At 49.9% G+C, this 25,502-nt stretch overlaps 1 protein-coding gene across 5 annotated transcripts in view; it reads left to right on the top strand.

Annotated features, from left to right (window-relative positions):
• Positions 1-25,502, top strand: part of PKNOX2 (PBX/knotted 1 homeobox 2) — a 272,502-nt gene that overhangs the window by 189,662 nt on the left and 57,338 nt on the right. For 4 of the 5 annotated variants that reach the window (XM_033204400.1, XM_033204404.1, XM_033204403.1 and 1 more), the window contains one exon: positions 15,978-16,117. In XM_033204400.1, coding sequence (XP_033060291.1) covers positions 15,978-16,117 — 140 coding nt within the window. Of the gene's footprint in view, positions 1-11,772; positions 11,864-15,977; positions 16,118-25,502 lie in introns of those variants that run through there. The other variant, XM_033204405.1, reaches the window with a different exon arrangement.

A 25,502-nucleotide genomic window follows, 5' to 3' on the forward strand; every position in this document is an offset into this window, starting at 1 on the left:
CCTCCTGGAAGCCTGCCCAGCTTGTGGGGGCTGCCCTCCTACATCCTTGAGACCAGCTGCTTTTCCTATTTGCTTCCCCCAGGTGCTCCTCTTGTCCACCCTTGCTTCTTGGGAAACTTTGAGTTTTGTGTCTGTGCTTTCACAGAAGCCTTCATTCTCTGACGCTTCCCTTCACACTCTCCTGTCAATATGAATTCGATAATTATTTATTGGGCACCTATGATGTGAAATGCACCCAGCTAAAATGTCCATTCTCACATTTGCCCATGTCCAGCAGTTGCCGGACATGGGCAGGCGGATCTGCACTCCTCCAGCAGCCACTCTCTGCCTTACCCTGCCATCCCTCACTCATCAAACACAGCGGTTCTCATGGGCTACATGGAAAATTTGTGCAGCATGAAAGGGGTCTTAAGATGCAGATGCTGGGCTTGTGCTCACTATGGTCCTGATGCCCCCAGCCTAGTGAGAGCATGTAGTAGCTGCTTTATACATCTTTGTCATCCCCCGGGAGATTACCAGATGCTCTGGGGCCTCTTTCTAGCGTACCCAGCATATGGAACCCCTTTGACTGCTCTGTCCTTGAAGGTCCAAAGGCCCTGGTCTTTCACCCATCTCTGAGCACATGTCTACGGCCCCACTCCCACATATCAAATCACATTACTTCCCCAGCTCTCCCAGCCTAACCCCATCCTCAGTGAACCCTCTGCTCATGCCAGTAGTTTCCATGAATAAGCCACAGGGTTGCACTTGGCCTTTACATGGCTCTTGTATTTGAAAGCTTCCAGGCATTCAACACTATGTCAAGTCCCTTCCCTCTGTAGCTTCAGCTCCCGAGACAAAGTTCAGAAGGAGCCCTCAACTGATGGGAACCTTTTGTCTCCCAAGAAAGAAGTGAGAGAAGGAGAAGCTAGGGGCCAGAATAGGGTAAGATCTTCCTTCTTCGATAGCAGCAGATCCATTCCCACTCTGCTCAGCCGGCACACATCGGTGCCTACATATCGATTCAGCGGTGGGAACTTGGGCTCCACTTGTTTTGTAACTGGATTCTCTCTCCAGTCCGAATGGGGAACAGAGATGGGGACCCTGCCTGTATTTAGCAGGTGGTAGCTGCCAAGGCCCACACCTCCATACCCAAGACTCAAGGATAGACCAGGGCAGGGCTGAGAGGTCAGAGAACACTGTGTTGGCATGACTGATAGCGGCCGCTCGCCTCTCACCCACCCTTCCCTGTTTTGACTGCCTGGGCAGCTGGGAGAAGTTTTGGTTTGGCGGGGATTAGCGGGAGAGCTGCAGCAAGGGCCTGTGTTGAATGCTGATCCAGAAGCCTAATTTAATGATCAGCATACAGCTGGACTAATAAATCCCAGCTGTCGAGGGACGGATGGAGGTGGGCTGCAGTCCGAAGGTGCTCAGCTCCCCAGAAGTCACCACTAAGCTGCTCTAGCCTTTGTGAGGTAGAAGGGAGACTCCACTTCCATATCTAAGGTCTTAGACAGAACCCAGATACAGGGACTGCCCGAAGGCTCTCCTCTCTGAGGATCCGCCAGAATGTCACCATTTAAAATCTTCACATTTAGAGCAAAGGAATAATTTGCCCTGGGGAAGCTGCCATCTATTTGTAACCCTGGCAATCCATGAGTGAAATATCTGATGAGAAGCATCAGTGTCAATGGTGAACTGACCAGGTCTTTATGGCCTTGACGAAGCCACTAGGCTATGCCCAAATTGCCATTGGCCTTCCCCAAGCTGAGCTGGTTCCCAAGGAAACCGAGCAGGATGTGGGGCTAACGGAGAGGAGCTTGGGCAGGGGTGGAGTGGGAGGGATGGGGGAGCTGGTGGAGGCCTCCAGAACAAAGGCTTCTGACTAGGGAGACAGGCTGTTCTCTCCGGAGAGGGCTGGTGTTTGAGGGCCTTCTGCCCACTCTTTCGGGCTTCTAGGAGGGGCTCCCTTGTAGGAATAGCTCTTCCATGCATGCCTGGCTTCTGGCACTTTCTGCAAACTTGCATTGGACCCCTGACTTCTTCCCTTTATCTTTTCGAGATATGGACCCCAGCTTCCTAGGGGGAGACTCTGCTGCATTTCCCTTCAGAGTGTTCCTATCCCCGAGAACCAGCCACTCTCTGAGACTCCACATCTTCAGGGAAGCAGAGCCTGATGGGAACATGGGTCAGGCACACCAGGGAATCCTGTCCAAAACAGAGCTCTCAGGAAACAAGGTCCACTCCCTCCTCATTCCTTTAGGTCTAATCTCATTATGTTTGGACCACGTATGACTTGTTTCCTCACAACCTGGGCAGCTAAGCACACTTCTCCATCACCTCTTCAGAAACCCAGTTTCTTCTACAGGCAACAAATGGATAGTCTCTGATATGAAGTCCCCCAAATGAAAAAGGAAGTGAGACGCAGAGCCCTTCCTCTGAGACCCATGCGATCGTTTTAATAATGTTCCCTTTGTGCTAAGGGCTAGCAATACCGAGCATAATCTATTCAAATGCACAGGAGAATCTCACTTTGGAAAATTAGGAATCTGCATTAAAAAATTCCCAAGCCCCGGACCTTCTTTATAATAAATTAGAATTTTTTTTCAAGGCAAGTTCTTAACTTGGCAATTTCATTTTTGAAGTTTGGGGAATAAAGTTATTAAAAATGAGGGAGGCCTTTTTTTTCTTCCCATTTTAGTAGAGAAGCATTCATGGTTATGGCCTCGTGCTATTTGGGCACAAGCCAAGTGATACAATGGTTAAGCGGCTTCTAGCCCCTCGGTTCTGTTGCAGTCCATCCTGGAGAAATTTTGTGATTGCTTGTAAGGTTGTCACTCTGTTGACTGTGCACCGAAGGATGACTGTATGTTTAGAAAGTGCAAAAGCAGGGCCGGGCGCGGTGGCTCAAGCCTGTAATCCCAGCACTTTGGGAGGCCGAGACGGGCGGATCATGAGGTCAGGAGATCGAGACCATCCTGGCTAACACAGTGAAACCCCATCTCTACTAAAAAAATACAAAAAACTAGCCGGGCGAGGTGGCGGGCGCCTGTAGTCCCAGCTACTTGGGAGGCTGAGGCAGGAGAATGGCGTGAACCCGGGAGGCGGAGCTTGCAGTGAGCTGAGATCCGGCCACTGCACTCCAGCCTAGGCGGCAGAGCCAGACTCTGTCTCAACAACAACAAAAAAAAGAAAGTGCAAAAGCAGGCTGGGCACGGTGGCTCATGCCTGTAATCCCAGCCCTTTGGGAGGCCGAGGTGGGTAGATTGCCTGAGGTCAGGAGTTTGAGACCAGCCTGGCCAACATGGTGAAACTCTGTCTCTACTAAAAATACAAAAAGTAGCCAGACATGGTGGCACACGCCTGTAGTCCCAGCTACTTGAGAGGCTGAGGCAGGAGAATTGCTTGAACCCGGGAGGCGGAGTTTGCAGTGAGCCAAGATTGCACCACTGCACTCCAGCCTGGGAGACAGAGTGAGACTCCATCTCAAAAAAGAAAAAAAGAAAGTGCAAAAGCAACAACCCAGTGGAACCCTCCCTGTGACCTACTTCCTCCTTCTGGTAGCTTCCTGCTAAATTCTGCCAGAGTAGCAGCACCCTCTACTGTCTTAACTGCAGGACCGCAATTCCAGCATGCTGTAACTGGGTCCTTGATGCCGACCCTCACTTTATGCCCTGAAGAGGTAGGGTTAAGTCACCAGGGTGGTGTAATGCTACCATGATTGCCTAATGACCACACTGTCTCTAGAGAGACCTGGATGTGAAATAGGTGTGTGATCCTCAGTTCAGTGCATTGTGTTGATTCCAGCATCACCCCGCTTCTGTTCTGCATCTCTGCCATAGTGGCCTGGCTGTCAGCTGGACTTTCACAGCCCCCTCCTCCCACTGCCCCAGCATCCCCACTGACCCTTCCATTTGCTACTGTTTCTTCGCTCTCCTGCCTTGCTTGGTATCCCAGCAAGTGTCACTCCAGCCTCCCTCCCAGAATTTTCTTGGGAACACACGACCACCCTGTCACTCCTTCTAGGCAAATACCTCTGATTCGTGTACTCTCAGAAATGTCACTCGAGACCTTCCTGTAACACCCATATGCAACATCACCCACCAAGCGAAGTTCTCACTTCTGTAGCTCCATCAGCCACTCCGGGGAGCCATCCGGGTTCACTGGCAAAGGCAACCGCTTCAGTCCCCTCACCTTCCCACACAAAACACACTCTTATTATCAGCACCAGCCCCCACAACTTTTCCTCAAACGCAGACACATACCTACCGTTCCAAAAATATCTTTGCCCTTGGCTTATTAGCAAGATAAATATTGTATCTTTTTGAGTATGTATTCAATGTTTAGGATGTTCAGTCTGCATGTCTCCTACGTGTCAGCTGCATGAGCATTGGACTAGAAAGCAGAAATCCTGGTAGATCCTAGTCTGACCCACTAGGCACAGCCTCTGTCAATGTGAAACTAAACTCAATGGATAGTTTAGGAACAAATTGATGGCTAGGTAGCTAGGTGCTTACATAGCATTACTTGATGATGAGTGGCATTAAAAGGGTTTTGGCAGTTCACCAAGGATGCAGCCTCATTTTTGACCAGAGAGAGACAAGACAGGCAGTTAGAACTCCCTGTTGAGATCCGCTTTGGGAGACTCACTTTGGAAGGAAGTCAAGTGTTTGCTCAAGGTCCTTTGCAAAAGCTGCATCCCTCCCATTCCCCCCACCCTGATCCTCCAGCATCTCTCAGAGTGGGGAAAATGGTGTCTGGGACTCCAGGACACGGCACTGAGATCTGGGGTCAACACAAGAGTATCTCACTAACCCTGCAAGAGGAAGGCTAAAGCTGGGCCAGCCACACTGAGGAAGCCAGACCCGTCTCTCTGGACATCGTCTTTCCCTCCCTGTCCCAGCACCATCCCCACTCCAGGTGGGGCTGGGGGAGGCAGATATCCTGGGGAAGCTGGATGGGATTTGATCAGTCATTAGGATCCCCAAGCTGGTTTAATTAACTGGAGGCAAAAGGGGGTGGCTGGGGCCCCTGGCTGTGAATGGCCTCCATCCAGGCCACGCAGCTGTGACAGGCAGAAGCGGGTTCAGATGTTTTCACACTCGCTTTACATTCCTCTCATCTCTTTAAGGGCTGGAACCCCCTGCCTTGCAGGTCCCTCTGCTCAGCTGCCTGTGAAACATTCACTTTGCAGCAATAGAGTTCATTCAGCAGCTTTGAAAGCTCCCCTAAGCCTTTTCTGTGATGGTGATTGATGGCTCCCTCTGCCCCTGGGGGCAACACCCCAGGGACCATATGAGGACCCACCTTCCCTTGCTTCGACTCACCAGAACAGACTCTTCTCTTTCTTTTTTCTTTTCTGCTGGGCCTTTCTTCTCTTTGTACGCAGTGACCTCTCTCTCCGCCTGCTTGAGCCACCCATGTCTTTAAGCTGGACATATCCCTGAACTCCAACTCACTCAAGACCTGGACTCTTCGTTGTGTAAAAGGCAAAAACAACCTCCAGGTCCAACCGTGGGGCCTTTATGCCCATTTGGAGATGGTGGGTTGTCAGCATGGCTTTAAAGCTTGGGAAGAAACACTCCACTGGCCTGGTCTAGGTTTTTTATTTGATGATCTTACTATATTCTAATATTTACCAAAAACAGAGATTTTATTGTCTACCCCCTTGTCCCCAAGCAGGACAAATGCCCTAAACAGCTACAAAAATAGTTAATGGCCCTGGGATACAAAGCCTAAAATAAATTAGGGGACAGGCGATCCAAGTCAGCAGCGGGTCTGGGGAGGACCTTACGTGCTCCGCCTCCCTTTCCTGCGCCGTTGGTCTCAGTTGGTCTTTGGGAAGCTTTGGTGTCTGTGCGGCCTGGCAGGAGGTGGGTGGGTGAGTTAGGGCTCCAGGATGCTTGCTGTTCTTGAAGTCTGTGATCTGAAGAGGGGGATGGAATGACTCAACCTCGTAGAAATTCAGGAATCAGGCCTTGTAATAAGAATTTGTATAATTCATCAGCTCCACGGCTGATGAATTATACAAATTCAGGCAAGTAATTTCAGAGCTGTTTCTTTCATTCACTCATGCATTCGATAAACATTGAGCGTATCCTGTGGGCCGTGCGGACATTGTGCTGTGTACTGGATTGCAAAATCAACGGAGTTCCTATCCTCTTGGAGCTTAGAGTCCATATGGGGCCTTAGTTTCTGCGTTTGTAAAATGAGAATAACTCTGCCCTCCATGCCTTGCAAGACTGTTGAGAGTGTGGGTACAAAAAGTACAGTGGTGTTCCTCAACCCCTTTTCACCCACACCCCAACTTCATTCTTCACTCAATCACCTGCACATCTCCAGAAGCCCAGATGGGATTGAACCTTAATTACTTTTTATTAGGAACATAATAGGCATGTCAAATAGGTTTTACCGGCTATGAACACCACCTTACACACACGATACACAGAGATGTGCACACACTGGGATTCTGGCGTGCCCTCTGAAAGGCCTGTTGGAAATCACTGGTTTGGGACTATTACAAAAGGAAAGGATCTTCCAGAGGGAAGCTGTGGGATGGGCAGGGGGCCATCAATTCCCAGGAAAATGCACAAAGCTGGGAAGTGGAGTCCACAACTTTCCTCTTTTTAGCCTCCTGTCAGTGACAGCTCAGGAAATGCAGTTAGGGGCAGTGAATGTTCCATGAGTCACATTTTGTAAACCACCGCTTACAAACCCTTTTAAAATTAATCAACTAACCAAAACCCCCATTTACACCACTGAGTAACTCTTCTGTGGCCTGTTCTATCCATTTGGCCCAAGATCAGAATGGAGGTGACCGAGGCCCACTGTTCCGAGAGCCTCTTTGAGCTACGTTGGGCTGCCTGGCTCTGCTGCCGGCCCTTCCTCTCCCTGGGCTAACTGGGTTGGGGAATATTTTGAGGAGCCCTCTTTGGCCTCTCCCAGGCTTTGGGATCCTGGAGGTCTTTAACACATCACTCATCATTGTCTCCTTGGGGTCATCCTTCGCTCATTTAACACATAGGAGTACACCGCGGGCAGGCATGGAAGCTGGGAGACCAGCCCGCTCATGAGATGGACAAAGGGCCCGGTGTTGGGGTGCATTCAGATGAGGCAGGAGTCCAGTCTTCCGAGGCCTGGGGAGGGAGGAGAAGCAGGAAAGGCTTCTTGGAAGAGTTGAAGCTGCATCTGGGTGGGAGGCAGGCTGTGGGGGACATGAGGACAGTCCCTGCTGAGGCAGCTATGGGAGCAAAGGCAGGAAGGTGGACACCATCGGAAAGGCAGGAAGGTGGACACCATCGGAAAGGCAGGAGGGTGGACACCATCGGAAAGGCAGGAGGGTGGACACCATCGGAAAGGCAGGAGGGTGGACACCATCGGAAAGGCAGGAGGGTGGACACCATCGGAAAGGCAGGAGGGTAGACACCACCAAGAACACTCAGGCAACCAAGGGTAGGTCTGAGGCGATAGGGTAAGGGGAGGAGGGCTGGGCAGGTGCAAGGCTGTGGATCCGTGAGCAGCTTCCAGGAGTTTTGAAAGTTCCCTCGGCTTTTTCTGTGACTGTAATCGAAGGGTCTCTCTGCCCCGGGGGCAACACCCCAGGGACCATATGGGGACCCACTTTCCCTTGCTTTGACTCATCAAAACAGACTCTTCTCTTTCTTTTTTCTTTTCTGCTGGGCCTTTCTTCTCTTTGTACACCTCTCTCTATGTGACCTCTCTCTATGCCTGCTTGAGCCATCTATGTCTTTAAACTGGACATATCCCTGCACTCCAGCTCGCCTGAGCAGGCCCAGGTCTGGAGCGCCCTGGACTCTGTGCCCCACAACATTGTTCATGCCCCCTGCTGCCTCCTACCTGTTAAGGCCAAACTTAATGTTTACCAAGTGACCTCAAGCCCTGACCTCTTCCCGGGTTCTTGGCTTCTCTCCTGGTTGCCAGGAAACTGATCCACACCTGGCTTGCCCTGACCTGGAGGGAGTGCCAGCCCTGCCGGGTCCGCCTGAAATCTCAGCGGCCCCTGGAGGGCCAGGCCTGGGCAGCCCCAGGGAGCCAGAACACAAGGTTTTGGCAGTTTAAGGGGGCCCTCCTGGGGCTGGCTGGCGCCCACTCTGCCATGTCAAATGGAGGGCTCAGAAAAGGGAATGTCCTCTTAGAAGGAGTGTCTGTGTTTTTTTGTACTTTTAGTAGAGATGGTGTTTCTCCATGTTGGTCAGGCTGGTCTCGAACTCTTGACCTCAGGTGATCTGTGCACCTCGGCCTCCCAAAGTGCTGGGATTACAGGCATGAGCCACCGTGCCCGGCATAATCCCAGCTATTTGGGAGGCTGAAGAAGGAGAATCACTTGAATCCGAGAGGTGGAGGTTGCAGTGAGCCAAGATGGTGCCATTGCACTCCGGCCTGGGCAACAAGAGTGAAACTCCATCTCAAAAAAAAAAAAGAAAAAGGAAAACAAGGAGTGCCTGTGCTGAGAAGGTGCAGGCCTGGGTGTTCAGCGTGTTCAGAAAGAGGCCCTGTGGGAGGTGTGTGGGGGTTTGATAGTCACAACAAGCAGGACCATGGGCGGAGGAGGGTGGCGGGGGGCATAGGAGGTGTGGGGGCACTGGGGCTCATCTGAACAGAGGGTGGGGTTTGGATTTGATTCAGAGGAGAAATCTAGCCAAAGGAAGCATTGGAATTGCTTAGAAACCAAGGTTTGCCGGGCATCTGCTGCTTGCAATGCACCCTCACATATGGTCTCTCAGTAGCCCTGGGAAGAGATATTAATAGCTCCGTTTTTACCTGATGGGGAAACTGAGGCTCAGAGGAACTGAGTCCTTGCCTTGGGCATGCCACTCAATTCCAAGCTGGTAAGGCATAATGTAACCTTCTGTGACACCACGGGCCCCCATTCCTGCACTTGAACTCACACTTGCCTACTTCCCAGGGAGCTTATGCAGAATGGGTTCCTCCAGCAGGGGTGGCACCCGTACTGGCAGGACCCCCAGGGCAGCCCACATGAGAGAAACAACAGCAGCCAGCTCTCAGGGTGTGGGCTGTAGGGTATGTGGATTATATTAACAATAACCGCCATATGCTGAATAGCTACTGAGTGCCAGCTACTTTGCATATAATTGTCTCATTTAATGCTGAACACCCTGTACCTTGAGTATAATTATTCCCATTTTATAGATGAGGACCCTGGTTGAGAAAGGTTGAGTAACTTGCCCAAATCACACAGGCAGGAGAGAGCCAAATACAAAGTAGAGATTCATCCCAGCACGTCGTGCTCTGTGCCATTGTCTCCAGCTCTGGGCTGGACACCCAATTCCCCCCAGTCAGTTATATGGTCAGGAACTGTAGACTTATCTTTTGTGGCCTGAGGATTCCGGGTCAAGGAGGTAAATCTGCAGCTAAAATGGTAGCATTCAATCAGACCTGCCCACTCCGTACCAGTCATTCCTGATTCAACAGATATTTCAGATACTCTCTCTATCAGACACTGAGGCTATGACAATAAACAGAAAAGCCCTGGTCCTGCCCTCAAGGATCCTACAGTCTAGTGAGGGAGGGAGGCGAGTGAGCAGACAGGTCGCAGCAGCATGCTGAGGGCCACGCAGGCCTGGGGGAGAGGAGCCTGACCCAATTCCAGATGCTCTGCCATCATCCCCTGGAGGAGACAGCCATCCATCATGGTGGTGGGGGGTAGGAGGCACCTTGCCTATTTTTCAGATGAGGAACCTGAAACCCCAGAAGGTAAAGTTACATCTTTAAGGTTGTAAGTGGTAAGGGTGGGATTCAAAACTAGTTCTCTCTGAAACGGACGCTTCTGCTCTCCCCAACGCCAACCATCTTCTATGGGTGCTGGAAAGACCTTGGTGTCAGCCTCACTTCTCAACCATCTGCTCCCACCTCCCATGAGCAAGATAGGAAGTCTGAAGGGAAGTTGGCAGGAGGCAGTAGCTGAATGCAACTTGGGCCTCCAGACTCCAGAAGGCTTGAGGCCCCTGCAGGCAGGTTTCCTCTGAGCTCTTGGCCTCCAGGCTCCTCGTAGCTTCGGAGGGAAGTCGACCCAGCTTTGAGCCACCTTCGATTAATAAACCAGCTGTGCCTTCCTACCTGGGTTCCGCGTGGGAAAACTGTTTCTGGCACCATCATTGTTGGGAGAATGATTTGAACTCGTAGGGGAGAGATTTGTTGAGGGAGTGGGACAAACTGGAACCAGCAGTGAGGATGGGGTGGACTAGATAGAGACTTAGAACACGTGCAGAGGCGGAGTGAAGTTTCATTCTAATTTGAGCCCCCCACACCTCCTGCCTCTTTTTTCACAGAGTGGAAAAAAAATCTTTCCATTCTCCCCTTCAAAGAAAAGTAATTAAATGCTCCAATTCATATAGTACAATGAGTCAGAAGGCCCTCTGTGGGCTTCTGTTTTCTCATCTGCGAAATGGAGATGATGATAACCTACTGTGCGGGATTATTGTGAAACATGAAAGCCCACATAGCTTTTTTCTCTTTTTTGTTTTTGTTTTTGTTTTTGTTTTTAAGAGACAGGGTCTCGCTCTGTCTCCCAGGCTGGAGCACAGTGGTACGACCATAGTTCACTGCAGCCTAGACTTTCTGGACTCAGGCATCCCCCTGCCTCAGCCTCTCGAGTAGCTGATACTACAGGCACACACCACCACATCCTGCCTATTTGTTTTACTTTTTGCAGAGATGGGTTCTTGTTTTGTTGTCCAGGCTGGTCTTGAACTCCTGGCTTCAAGCAGTCCTCCCGCTTCAGCCTCCCAGAGCACTGAGATTACAGATTACAGTGGCGTGAGCCTCTGCACCCAGCCCAGAAATATTTTATTAGCTTACTAGAACAAAACATGTCACTCTTCCTTACAACTGGAAAAAGATAGTGCTTTACAGAAAAGAAGCATCTGTGGGGGTTTTGGGTGTCATTGAGGGCAAGTAAGATCTTCCCAGCACCCCTTAAAACACACCAGGGAGCATCTCCTACTCATTTTCATGAGTAGAAGACGAGACTGCCAGCGTGGCTGGATCTCTCAGCCCCACCCAGATTTTACACACCTGCATATACATCTGAAAACTCCCGACTCTTCCCATTCCTTTTTAGAATGGGTAAAGAAAGAACCTTCAAACCGAGAATCTGATTCAAACCAAGAATCAGGGTTTCCTTAGCTGCAAGCTTAAGGCAGAACTGGTTCTGGCTAGATGGCAGAGAGAAGTCCAGTGGTTATAGCATCTACAGGAGGGAAGTGCATGGAGGTGATGGCCCCAGGGTATTTGCCCCAAGAAAGAACTCTAGGCCAAGAGAGGACATGGGAAGCACAGAACCCACTTCAGCCTCCCAAAGCACTGGGATTGCAGGCGTGAGCCACTGCACCCACTCCAGAAATATTTTCTTAGCATGTGTGTAGGTGCTGGCACAGTGTCACATCTCATAGGAGCCTCCACAGGGAGTGCTGCCTCCTGTCCCACGAGTAACCATTGTCTGGTTCTCTTGATTAATCAGCACAACCTGCAGAGTGAGTATTATCTCCTGCATTTTACAGATTAGGAAACCAAAGAGATCAGGAAACTTGCCCCAAAACACGTAGCTAATAATTGGCAGAGGAGCATCAAACCCAGGGCCGGATCCTCTGCTCTTTCCATTCTCTGAGGCTTTTCTGATCTCCCAGGCAGTTCTCAGGACATTGTTCAACGTTGCCTGAGCTTCCCCTGGTTGAAAAGGGACAGTCCTCCAGGCCTGCACTGATGCCTACCTGTTCCTTTCCCTAGCGGGCTGCCAGGGCAGGCTCTCCAGAGTGCTCTGAGGGCTCCTTGGAGAAAAGCTCCAAATCTGGAGTGGCCAGTTCTGAGACCAGCTGTGAATGCACCAGGTGGCCTCCTGGAGTGGGTAAGATGAGTTTCTTCCCATGCCAGACCAAAAAGAATGGAAGAAAGCTACTTGGGGAAAAGCTGACATTAGAGATGTGCTAGTAACTATTTAACAACTTGCTCTCAGAGTGGGGGTGGGGAGCGCAGGGCAAGCCTTGATTTGCAGCATTTGCCAATTTCCATGGTGTAAATTCTCCCACCATGGCCAATTTCAAGCTCCCAATGTGATGTCAACCAATTTGCAGAATTTCTGAAGATTTAACAGTTGGCTTTCACAGGCCAGCACAAGGCAGTTTCAGCCCACTGCTTAGTAGCCACAGCCTGCGCCTGGTTCACACCTGAGCCTACTTTTTAGACTGTGCTGCCCAGTAAATTCCCCCCAAAAAATTTACTTCAAGTTATCCCCGTCCTCCTGGCCCCCAAGCCCTGTGGACAGCTGCAGGTCCTCTCCCTTTGAGCTCCAGTTCTTGGGAAGTGGATATCTCTGGCTAGAAAAAGAAACCTATTTGGGGATAAACACTCATTCTCCAAACCTGCAGGAAATGCAGAGTTTGCTGACTTGGCCCTCATGAGCTATATAAATTTGAGTCATCGTCCTCCTCAGACCAGCTCTGCTGTCTTCTTCCCCTACTTCTGCCAGTCACAGCCTCTCAGCTGGGGCCTCTTAGGACACTGGCAAGTGACCGCTTTTGATTTACATTTTATTCTGAGCTTTCCTCTTTCACCCACCAGGGCCTTCCCCACCCACCTTTCCCCGAACTCCTGCCCGGGAGGGGGACTTCATCCTCCTTCATCCCTCTTCATCGGAGGAGCTCAGCTAACAGAAGCCGTTTGTGGATTCCTTCAAGGACACGAGGAAACTCACTCCTAGTGGGCAGAGCAGAGCACACTCTTCCCCCTACATGTCACCCTCAAACGAGCTGTGCAGATGTAGCTATGCCTTGCTTTATGGCAGCAGTACATTCCGGAAATCTCGTGTTTAATAATAACAACCTCTCCTCCATCTGTGAAGCGCTCTAGAGTTTCCAAAGCACTTTTACATACTACACATCGTCAAATCCGAGCCTCACACCAGCACTGTGTGGTGGGTGGTGACGATTAAAACACCCTCATGGTGTCTGAGCCTGTTGGAGTTGGAGGGGACTTCAGATATCATATAACCCAGCCACCCAGCTGAAGCTCCCATCTTCTCCACGGTGGCCCAGCTGGTCAGTCCGACTGTACTTGGCCTCGGCAGTGGCAGGAAATTCACCTGGAAAGGAAGCAGCCCATTCCAGCCTTAAAGAGTTGGGGGATTGGAAACGTATTATTCAGGTTGTCTCCTTGTTATAGATCAAATGCATGGCTTGTAGTTCGGCCCTTCGAGTCATACAGAACTGATATAATCACATCCCCTCATTCAGATATTCAAAGAGGGCTTTCATGTCTCCCCTTCTCCCCCATCCTCCAAATCTTGCTTATATATTCCAGGTTCCTTCAAATATTCCTCATACAACGAAGTACCGAACCCCTTTACCATCCTGGCCGACTCTGCTTTGAATGTGTTTTCATGTACTTGTTTAATCAGAGTAGTGCAAGACCAGAAGTTCCTGCATGCTGTGAGCAATGCCTCTGTTAATGCATCCTCAGCTAGCATTAGTTTAGGTTGGATTTTGGACAGACACATTACACTTTTGATACGTTGAGCCAGCTGTCAACTAAAACACGGCTATTAAGCCATGTCTCTCCTTCCCTGCACTTCAATATTGATTTTTCTTGGCCCAAATGTTAGAAGTGTTAAATTTTAACTTATTAGATGAAGATTAATCTTATCAGATTTAGCCCCTTGCCAAAATCTGTAAAGATCTTTTGGATCCCAGTTTCACGGCATTCATAAATTTGTTGAGCATTTTTTTAGACGTTCTCTAAATCACTGATTAAAGTGCTGAATAAGAGGATAAAGAGGAAGCATGTGACACTCTTTTGGAAACCTGCCCCAAACTGATATCTATCCTTTAATTGTCATCCCTTGGGTGTAGTTTGCTAATCCGTGCAATTGTCCACCAGGCTGCGTCTCTCCGCGTTTTCTGCCAGGCTATCATGGGAAATACCTTGCTGAGGTCGCTTACACCATGTTTTCCTGATCTGCAAGCTTAACGATCATGTCAGATCCACGAACTGCGCTTTCTGATAGCAGTCTCTCATCTTTGTGATCCCAGTGCCCAGCATGGTGCCTGGTACGTGGCAGGGACTCAAGAAGTATTTGAAGAAATGATCAGTTGCGTTAGTGAATGAAGGGATGAATCTGGCCCAGATAAGTGTGAAGATGACTGGGTTTTAGTTTTTTTCAGAATTCACTTTCTTTCTCTATTTTGAAAATTGGAATAGCATTTGCTTCTACTTTCTTTCTTACAGCACCTCCTTAATACTCATGAATTCCAAAAGGTCACCAATTTGCTTACTGATGAGAAAATAGGAGCTTAAGAAAGTTAAAGAATTTGCCCAAGGTCAAAGGCTAATAGGGGGAGACGGTAGGATTCAAGCAATTGTCTTCTGGCTTCCAGGCACCATGATGCTATGTCTAGCCTCTTACCCATTGAGATTGGAAAGTCTCCCCCAGATCAGCCAACAGTGGCAAGGGTATTTCTGCCTAATAAACAATGATACAATCTAGGAAAGCAGGTACATTTCTTTTACAGTCTCAATCTCATTCACCACCCATCATTCATCTATTCATTGATTCAACAAATATTTATTGAACACCTACTAGTGCCAGGCTATTCTGGGCCCTACGAATTCAACTGTTACAGTCACTCCATGAGTTTATGTTTTAGCTGGGAGTGAAGAGAAAATCAATAAGCACATAAATACAGAATATAGTCATGGTAAGGGCTATGAAGAAAAATAAAGCAAAAGGCGGAGGAGCTGATGGTACTCCAAAGAGGTGGCATCTGAGCGGAGATCTAAATGAAGAGATCTAAATGAAGACATGCAAATGTCTTGGGGATATATGCACCAGCAATGCTTGTATTCACAGAAGTATAATACTTTTTCTTCCAGAAAGCAGAGACCTAGATTCATATGATGAACTTTGCAACTATAAAATATCTGATTCTTTCAAGGCACGTTCATTCATTTATTTACTCACTCATTTTCTCCAGAAGTATTTTTAATAAGCATCAAACCTTTTTATTAAGTATGTGCCAGTTGGAAGCTGGCTATGAAGGAGGGACCAAGGCCTCAGAGGAGAAGACAGATAAGTACATGAAGCCCAACACCACATGTGGGGAGAGCTACCATCGTACTATGGACAGGGTGGTATAAGACATCAGTTGAGGCTTATCATCATTCACACTTTTAGACATTTCTTTGACTGAAGGAAATAAAAAAGCATGAAATTCCATAATGATGGTTTTTAAAAAAAATTAAATCGTTGAACCATTTCTTTAAACAAAACCTTAGATAGAAAATCTAACAGATAGTATTAAAAGGAGTTGCTCTGGTTGGTACAAAATTGCCGACCTCGGGACACCTTCATAAACATGTCACAGATTATGAAAACTCCTGCCCTAAATATTTGTTATGGCCAAGAACAAGAATCTGTCCATTGCCCACTAAAGACTGCTTGTCTTGAAGTGGCCAGGTAAACCAAATTTGGAGAGCCATTCAGTCATCAGTCAAAACTGCTGGGGCCATTGCCTGTGGCTTGCATTAAAGGGAATAAATAAACCTGTGTCCAAATGACAGCTGATTCAGTTCCTTTATTCCTGCTTTTCAAAGTCATCAAAACAACTGTATGATGGTCCAAACGACTCATAAGCACAATTTAAACGGTTCATCCTATTGTTTTTTTCTCCTTCTGGGCAAGGGTTACCATATTTGCATTAAGAGTCATCTCTTTTCAGAGTGTGCGGGGCGTCTTCTGGTTTTGGATGGCCTGAAGTTGTTTTCTAGAACATGCTCATTTGAAGAAAGCCAGCTTTTCTCCCCACGGTAGCACACGTACGAATGGACGCTCAGTGTGTGCTCACAGTTCTGTTGCCCACATGCTCTCTTCCGGGCACAGCACAGGCCAAGGCAGACCTCACACTACAGCCTGGAGACCAGTACCTTGGCCATGCTAACCCACCATCTCCCCTTTCTTCTCTCTGCAGATGACGGCCACCGCCCAGCCACCCTCCAAGGCCCAGGCTGTCCACATCTCTGCCCCCTCAGCTGCTGCCAGCACACCTGTACCCAGTGCCCCCATCGACCCCCAGGCCCAGCTGGAGGCTGACAAGCGAGCTGTGTACAGGTAGGAGACACTTCAGCTGTGTCTACAGCCCTCAACCAGCTTCAGGCCCAGCTCAGCTGTGAGTGAGAATGCAGGCCAAAAGGTGGGCTCCACAGAGATGACGGCCAATAGCTATTCTCCCTCGGCCTCCTCTCTCTAGTCAATTCAGAAACCCCTCAGCTGGCAACAGTGACTCTAGCTTTCTGGAAATGTCTAGGGAGGGATATGGAGGCCTAGGCAGCAACTTCCAAGAGCAGCACTTCCTGTCTCAACCAGGCCGATGACCCCCAATGGGTATCAGAAACCCTCCGCTCAGTCAAACAGGCAGCTGCCTCAGGACCCTGTCCTCACCCTGTGCCCCATTGTTGCTTTCCCTCCATCCAGCCCGCCAGAGCTTGGCGGACCTCTGACCGCACCCTCTAGGACTTGGCAGTCCACAAACTTTAGGAGGCATGAAAATCACAGGGAGAGCTTGTTAAAACACGTGGTTCTGGGCTCCATCCTTGAAGATGCCAAGTCAGTAGATCAAGCTATAGGAAGAGGGATATGCATTTTTTAAAAGCATTCCAGGTGAATCTGATGTGGCTGGTTATTGGACCACACTTGGATCCATGGTAGTCTTTGTTTTTACATAATAGATATTGGGTATGATTGTAGGTTCTGGCACTTTTCCCCAAGAAGGGGAGTTTGCTGAGAACAGGCAGCTTGTTTCGTCTTGTTCTGCATCTGCCCCACGCATCCAGGGCTGAGTCTTGAATGTTGCAGAGGGTGGGATGGGGCTCAGGGAAATGCCTCTCTCCTTGATGAACTCCCGTTCTTGTACATAGTTGGGGAGGAAGATGCTGTCACCTGAGAACCAACCTGAATGAGGTTCCTACAGGGACTTTGGTTATCATATCCACTAAGAATATGATAACCGAAGGTGGGGACTAAGGTGCCCAAGTCTGCACTCAGTACTGAGGCTGGACCCTTGCTCACATTCCCTTGTGGGAGGTTATATGTTCACATGCATCAGCAAGCATGGCTCGCCTCTGGCTGGGCACACACTGCAGCAGGTGCGAATGCCAGTAACACGTGGAATGATTCACCCAAGACTAATGAATAGGAAGATTTATTTCTTTCTGACTCCTCCCCCACCACCCCAATGACAGTGCCTTTATGGTAATGGTGGTAATTAGGGCTGTTATTCTCATTCTCATCGGCATTATTTTTAGTTCCTCAGATAAGCCAAATGCCTCTAATACCAACAGTTGGGAGTCCAGAGCAGTGGCCTCTGATCACGGATCCTGGCACTGGGGGCCTCCCAGGCCCAGCAGAGGGACAAAACACAGCACCTGTGCCCTGCCCTGTGAAACACATAGGCCAGGCCCAGCTGCCTGCCGGTGGAGAGCTCTGGCTTGGGCCCCAAAGAACTCCAGGACCTGATCATGGTACCTGTCAGGGAGACTGTAAGAAAGGTCAAGCTAGCCACCCCAATGTGGGATGGGCCTCCTTCCCTCTGCCTTTCCCTCTTTACACTCTCTTATTGAATCCTTACTATTCCTATGTGCGGGCTGTGCTAGACTCCAACAGAAGGAGGGTCAAGGTACAGGCTCTTCCCTCCGTCTCTCCAGGCACCGTCTCATGTGCAAACAAGAAACCAGAGCTACGTGGTCAGAGCAACAGGGAAGGCTTCACAGAGACGGCAATATTTGAGTTTGGTCCTAAAGGTTGAGTAAGAGACCCCACTAGGTGGAGAAATGGGATGAGAGACGACCTTTCAGGACAGCCAGTGGTCAGAGAAGCTGGGAGTGGAGAGGTGAGACTGCACAGCCACCTGTAATTAACCCGGGCAAGGTGCGGTGGGCTTGTGCTTTTGTGGGGAGCATAAGGAGGGAAGGGAGTAACATGGCCTCTGAAAACCGCCCGACAGCCTGATGACATATGCTTGTCATACTCTATTTGGAGCATTGCTACTCAAAGTATGGCCTGTGGACTCACAGCATCACATCACCTGGGAGCAGATTAGAAATGCAGGCTCTCAAGGCTCACTCAGGCCTAAGGACTCACAATCTGAATTTTCACAAGATTTCAGGGGATTCCTATGCGTACTGAAGACTCACCTCACAGCTGCTCAGACCCCTGGGACAGGGGCCTGTAGTGAGCATAGATCATGGTCGAGAAAGACCCCTAGATGAGTGGTGTAACAAACAGTTTTTAGAAACCTAGGTTTGAGTCCCACCTCCACCATGTCCTAGCCTCTCTGAGCTTTCATGTCCCGATGGAACCTAAGCAGCAGACATAAGAATCAATGAGATGATTCTTATCATGAGATGCCTCCCATGGAGGCACCTGGCCCCGCGTCTGGCACCAAACAGATGGGTTTATTAGGTCCTCACCAATGCGAACCATGGGTTCCAAAGCCCTTCTCACAATACCAGGCACGTATCCTACCCAGGCCAACCTGCAGGAGAGGTGGGTCACTGCTCCCATGGGAGCCATCACATGAATATCACTTGAAGTATGGCCTAGACCTTTCTGCAATTAACACTTCTTCCTACTCCCCTTCCCTCCTGGGCTTTATCTTCTCCCATGGGGCTGACCACCTGCAACCCTTGGTGTTTGCCCAAAGTATGTCTGCAGCTGTCTGACCTGGAAGAGGGAATCCCAGGCAAACGTGGCTGCCCCAGCACCTCAGGACACCGAACTGACAGCAGCAGCATGCTGGCTTCCCATCTCTCCAGTCCTGCTGCTGCCTCCTGGCCCGGCAGCCCCAGGATTGTCTCCTACAACCACACCTCTCCCATTAGTACCAGCCGCCCTCTCTGCAGCCATTGCCCCGGGACGACGGGGCAGGGAGCTCAACCTCCTGTAGGGTCAGGTAATTTTAATTAGATTTGCCTGCCTGGGGCAGCCTGGCTGCTCCAAAGCACATCAGGGAGTCGTCGTTTCATGTCAATAAATGTAACCAGACCCTTTCCATTCAGATGAGTGCCCCACACCGGCTTTTGGGAGCCCCCATCATGGCCCCTCCTAGAACCACAGATGAAGGAAGGGTGAGGGTGGCCCCTCCCTGCCTAGGGCCCTGCTGGGTGGCAGAGGGACAGTGTGACAAAGGGGAGGGAGCCTGCCAGTGCCCGGGAGGTTTTATTTGTGTATGAGGATGTGTTAATGAAATGTACTAGTTCCCTTCTGATGTGGAAACTGTGGGGTGGGGGACGGAGGGCAGCGTCTGTCTTTAATTGGATCATACCAGAGCATCATCTGGACTAATCAGCAAAGCAACCAGGGGCTCCCGCTCAGATTAATGATTGCAGTCTAATCCGAGCAGATCCCATGATTGGATACACATCGCGGGTAATTGTGTTTGTGGCCCAGGAGCAGCACTGAGAGAGGGTCCAAAGAGGGGAGGCCGGTGGAGTGAGGGACCACAGGTTTGAACCTCCCAAACCTCAGTTCTCTCCTTCCCCAGCCCCCACCTCAACCCTGGGGTTTTCTCCCAAAGAAGTTCAAGCTTAGCTTGAACCTCAGTACCCATCTGCCCATGCTGGTGATGGGTTCGATGTTAGGTGCTGCCTAAATCGGGGGATCAGGTTGCCAGCAGTGCACAGGCAGGGCCAAAAGGGTGAGGCTAATCCAGCTTTCCCTCACCCTCCTCCCCTCCAGTCTCCTTCGTTCCCCTTTGAAGCGAGTGGGTTCCCATGGAAACCATGGTGTCCTGAGGAGTGGAAGAGGGGCAGGAGCTAGGCCTGGCCAGGTGCTGGTGGGGGAGGAGGTTGGCTTTCCAAAGACTGCTCTGCTAAACCTCTCTGAGAACCAGGGATGTGGAGGTGCTAAAGTTGTTGCCCATTATTGATAAGGAAAAGCTGGGCTGGAGGCATGAGCTGTAAGAAGACAGTGAGGGCAGTGGTGCTTTGCCTTTCCATTAGGAACCCAGACAGTGGAGCTGCTGGTCAGGGGTAGAGGGTGAAGTGGCTTCCGGACCCTACCTGTCTCCTTTGCGGCATTACTCACGATTGAATTAACTGAGGTAGCATTTGGGTCAACCTTATTTCTATTTCCCTCGCTATACTGTTAACTCCAGAGGACAGGGTCTGCGTCTGTCTTGCTCACTGCTTTATCCCTGGCACCTTACATGATACCTTAGAGTCAGCAGCTTAGACGAAGTAGCTACTGCATCAAGCTTGTTGGATGGCTTCACTAAATAGGTTAGGGAGCACCCCATAAGTTGTCATAGTTCTAGGTTGATGTGCTGTCAAATGTCTCTCGAGGCGAGGAAAGGGAGCAGCTCCGATCTGTAGCATTTGCTGATCCCCGTGATGTAAATACTCGTACCATGGCCCATCCCAAACCGCCCACCTGATGCCACCGAGCAGTAGGGAAGACATGAGCAGGGCGGGCTCTCACTGGCCTCAAAGCCCAAACGCCACACAGGGAGCCAGGTTCCAGGTGCACAGTCTCTAGATTTACATGGGTAAGCCCATCTTACAGGCCAGTTCTTTAGAATGGTGTTACTGATACTTCTAGCTGCCATCCTACATTCTTGGTCTGCACTGTCCTGTCTGGTCCACTCCTGGGTTCTGAATTTGAAATGTTCTCTCTTAATCAATGAGCTCTTGGAACAGCACCTGGTGTGGATAGGTGTTTTATAAGTGTCTGTAGTGATAATTTTCCATCTCAATGCCAAGGCAGTCTGTCTCTTTCCATCTGCTTCAACAGCACCCCACCTTCACTCCAAACTTCTCCGTCTTTTCCAAGTGGCTTCCAAACCTTTCCTGGTCTACCAGCGAATGATCTCCTTCCTCGCAGCTCCAGAAACCCTGCCTCAAACCATTCTTCTGCTTCCTCTTTAGTTTCTTAGCTCTAAGAATCTTGCACTTTCCACACCATGTGTCTAGTTCTTTCTCCCACACGTCACAAGCTCAGAACTTCTACTCACATGAGACCACCAGAGAGCTCATGCTCAAGTCCAGCTCTAGTTCAGTAAAAGCAATGTGAGCCCTGTTTATAATGCACTTGTTTCTGTCTCATGCAGACTGGATGGCAGAATCCACACTTGTGTGGGGAAGGAACAGAGCAGGACAGTAGGCAGTGTTCAGATCACTCCCTTGAGACTATCCTAAAGGTCATGGAAGTTCCCAGCATGATCCTGACAGCCCTATAGCTAGAGGTGCAAATGCAGCCATGGCCCTGTGTTGGGCAGTGGGAAATAGAATCATGTTCTAGAAATAGACTTGGTGAGAACTAGCTTTGTCACCTCAGGCTAGCTCATCTCTCTGGGGCTCTGTTTTCTCGACTATCAAAAAGAAAACTGATAGTAGCTAGAATACAATAAGAGAATATCTGGCATACAGATCAGTGTGTGGTAGACTGGGGTATTTTAAACAGAGGAGCCAGCATACGTTGCTTTGGCCCATTCAGGATGTGAAGTCTGGTACATTCAGGGGGCAGGATTCAGGGTTACGAGCCTTTGGACTTAGGCTGCCTGGTTCACACTCTAGCTCCATCACTGGACACTAAAACTTTCTGTGCCTCAGTTCCCTCATCTGTAAAATGGGGCTAAAAATAGTACCATCTCCTTATCTAGATTGTCATGAGATTTAAATGAGATAACGCAGGTAATGTGCTTGGTAAAGAACCTGGCAGGTGGTCCACGTTCTGTGGGTGTCAGCCGCTGTTGGACGTATTGGTGTCAGGCAGGAGCTTGTGAGCCAGGAGGTAAATGCTGAGAGGCGGTGCAGCAAGAGGCAGGGCTGCCAAAGGTTTCCAGTCAAGTGGTCTTCGCTCTACAATTCAATTAATTATTAACTGAGCTCCAACATGTGTAAGGCATTGTAAATTCGGAAAGGGGTCCTGTCCAGGGATGGAGGGAAAGATAGGCATAGAAGGTAGCAGCGACATAAACTTAGCACACAGTATGGGCTCAAAAAAGTATTTGTGGATTTGACTGCAGAGCTTCTGGCCTGCAATGTAGCGTGGGAGAGTTGCACTGTTTTTCCCAAGGGAGGTGAGCCCCGAGAGAATGACAGCCATGCTACGGGTCCTGGGACTGGGCTGGTGGATGGGGTGGGAGGAATCTCCCCAGGTTTGAGGCTAGACAGATAGGCTGGGTCCTGTGTGACTTCCTCTGTAGCAGCTGCCTGGTCAGGACCCTGGGAACTGGCACTTCCTAATGAAGTGTCTTTGAGAGAACTCTTCCACCCTGTGACCAAAGAGTGTTCTGGCTCCAGTGAAGTTGACCCTGGGGCTTAACCCTCTGCCTTCCCTGGCATTGGGCTTGGTCATTCCTGGAATGTGCTGGGTGAGGCGGCCTGAGAATGGTGTGGGAGACATGCAGCCATTCCAAGCAGAGAAGTTAGGACCAGATGCTTCGTGCCAGGGCCTCTGGACTACTAGGTGCTGTGGGCAGATGTTCCAGGCTGTGTTCTTGGCTGGGCTTTGTGGGATGGGGGTTCTAGCAGATAGTCCCTGCTTTTTGAAGCAGCTGGGTTCACTGGCACCTGAGGTAACATCTCAGCTGCTGATTATAGTCAGAGGGGTGATCCTGCTGGAGCCATAATCTGAAAAGTGAAACCATGCTCAGATTTCCTCTGTACCAGGCAAAGCCCATTCCCTGCCCTTTCTACGGCATAATAAGGCCTTCTGCGCCAAGCCCAGCCTCTGCGACTGCTGCTGACAGGCCCAGAGGCTGTAGCTGTCTTGCTCAGGGAGCAGGTGTGCTCAGGAGGGATGGGTCCTGCTGCTTCCACGGCTCAGCTGCCTGGCCTAGGCATTATCCAGGGTCCCCACCAAGACAAACCCCACTGAGCCGGGCGCGGTGGCTCAAGCCTGTAATCCCAGCACTTTGGGAGGCCGAGACGGGTGGATCACGAGGTCAGGAGATCGAGACCATCCTGGCTAACACGGTGAAACCCCGTCTCTACTTAAAAAATACAAAAAAAAAAACTAGCCAGGCGAGGTGGCGGGCGCCTGTAGTCCCAGCTACTCTGGGGGCTGAGGCAGGTGAATGGCGTAAACCCGGGAGGCGGAGCTTGCAGTGAGCTGAGATCCGGCCACTGCACTCCAGCCTGGGCGACAGAGCCAGACACCGTCTCAAAAAAAAAAAAAAAGACAAACCCCATTGAAAAGAGATCCACGAGTCCTGAAATCTGATGACTTTTATCCTCACAAGGTTATGTTAGGATTCAGTGAGATAACCAATGCTAACAGCTGGCAGTGCTTGGCACACAGAAGTCTCGGTGAATGGTAGCTACATTCACGAAGAAGGACTACACCGGGTCTGTCGCCCTTACGAGAAGGAAGACAACCAGCAACTGGGCCTCCTGCAAGTGCAAATGACGTGGGGTGGGAGGAGAACAGAAAGCTGGGGCCATGAAGGTTCATGTGGCCAGTGGCTTCTTACCGGGCCTGAGCTAAGCCAGCTTGCCCATCTTTTAACCATAGTGCCACTTTCTGCTTTTCCCAAGCACTGATCCTTTTCATGGTTGAGTGGAAAGAACCTGAACTGAGACTTTAGTCTTCATTCTGACTCTACCATCGGGCAAATCATTTAACTTCTTTAGATAAGCTTTTCTATCCCACAGGGTAGGCATCAAACGAGGAAAGGAGAGATCTGTAAAAATGTTAAGGCCTCTCCAAACACACACAAGTATTATTACAAGAGGAGGTTCTTTTGGAAACTCACCGGATGAAGCAGAGATTCTCTCATACAGCAACAGTCTCGTGGCTCCCAGGGTAATCCTGGCAGCTCAGTTCTTGGACCCCAGGATGTGTATGTCTCAAAAATAGTAGAGAAAAGGGGGAAGGCAGATGAACTGAGTCCAGTAATTGCTCACAAGTAGTACATGGGAGAGAGGGGAGAGCACACGATTTGGAGTTTGAATACCTGGATTTTAAATCTCAACTCAGTTACTGCATAGCCTGATGCAATCATTTAACCACACAGCACATCCGTTTGCTAGTGAGTGAAATGGGAGTGAGAAGCCCCTTGGGGTATCGAAATGCAATAAGCACATATAAGAGCACTTTACAAAGTGCCACTAAGTGTGTGTGGGTGTGTGTTTAGTCCTTGACTGCGACCGAGACAACATGGTTAGGGCTCACCTCCTCACAGCATCTCTTCCCCTTGAAGTTCTTTCTCCAGGGGGACTGGCTGAATTTCTGGTAATGGATGGAATCTCTGACCGCCTTTCACTAGCTGCCTAATTTCAGGAAAGACGCTTGTCTTTTCTCTTTTGTGTATAACTTTTATTTTAGGTTCGGGGTGCAGGTGCAAGTTGGTTATACAGGTAAACTGGTGTTACGGGGGCTGTTGCACTTCTCTTTTCACTGCCAGAGTCACCTCGCCTTGTTATGAAGGGGCTGGACACGACATCCCCACCAGGTCTCATGTGTCAGGCTCTTTGTATTTTTGCCCTCGCAGAGCAGTTTTAACTTTCACTGTGTTGAGATTTCACATAGATGCGTTTAATGTGCTGGGAGGAGTGCGTGTGTGCATGTGTCTGAAGGGAGGAGGGCTGAGCAGACTGCGACCTGCCCTGGGCCCCACACTTGCCGGGAATGGACCTGTCCACCCACCTGGGGGAGGAGAGCTGGGCTGGAGCCCAGGAGCCCTGACAGATGCAGCTCCAATTTAGAAACTCAAAGAAGTCCTCTCCAAGGCAACGCAGGCGAACACACCGCCCACTGGGCAGGACTAAAAATACACGCGCATGGTTTCAACGTCACACCTGAAGTAAAAATACATCCAACCAGGGGCCGCTGGCTCGCTCCCACCCGGCTCTGTTCTCTCCATCTGGTGCTTCCAAGGGGAGGAGAAGCAGAGGGCTGGACAAGCACCTTCCTCCCTACTCCCTCCCCTCCCTCTAAGACCTCACCACCCTCTCTGCAGGCAGCCCCCAGCAGAGCCCCGAAGAAGGCAGGTCCTTTCGTAGCAACTGTGGCTAGAAGCTGCCAGATGGCAAAATCTGTTCCAACTCTCCCTAGTATGGATGGATTCTGAGCCTGAAAGAACTTGAGGATTGTGTCTCAGAACCTCCATTCCTATAGTCATTGCTTACTCCACTCATTCATTCACTCATTCCCATTCACTGATTCGTCAAAAATGTATTGATCTTCTGCTGTGTGCCATACACTGTGCCTAACCCTTTCGAGTTCAGAGAGAGAGAAAATGTGGCCACCGACTAGAGGAGCCCACCATGCCACGAGGAAGACAGACCTATGCACAAACAACTGTGCTTAGTAGGGTTTAAGAAGTGTCATAAAGTAAATTTCTATTGGCAGTCCTTTTTCGGTTAAAAGAAAATGAGGCTCGAAGTTCTGATAAATTTTAAGATGTCTCTCCCCCTCCTCTTTCTGGGTATCTATTTGAATTGGCATGTGGGTTTGTTTTCCCAGCCAAATGAGTCAGTGGAGATGGGAATATAAA

This window comes from Trachypithecus francoisi, unplaced genomic scaffold, assembly GCF_009764315.1.
Source record: "Trachypithecus francoisi isolate TF-2019V2 unplaced genomic scaffold, Tfra_2.0 Lachesis_group8, whole genome shotgun sequence".
NCBI classification, from domain to species: domain Eukaryota; kingdom Metazoa; phylum Chordata; class Mammalia; order Primates; family Cercopithecidae; genus Trachypithecus; species Trachypithecus francoisi.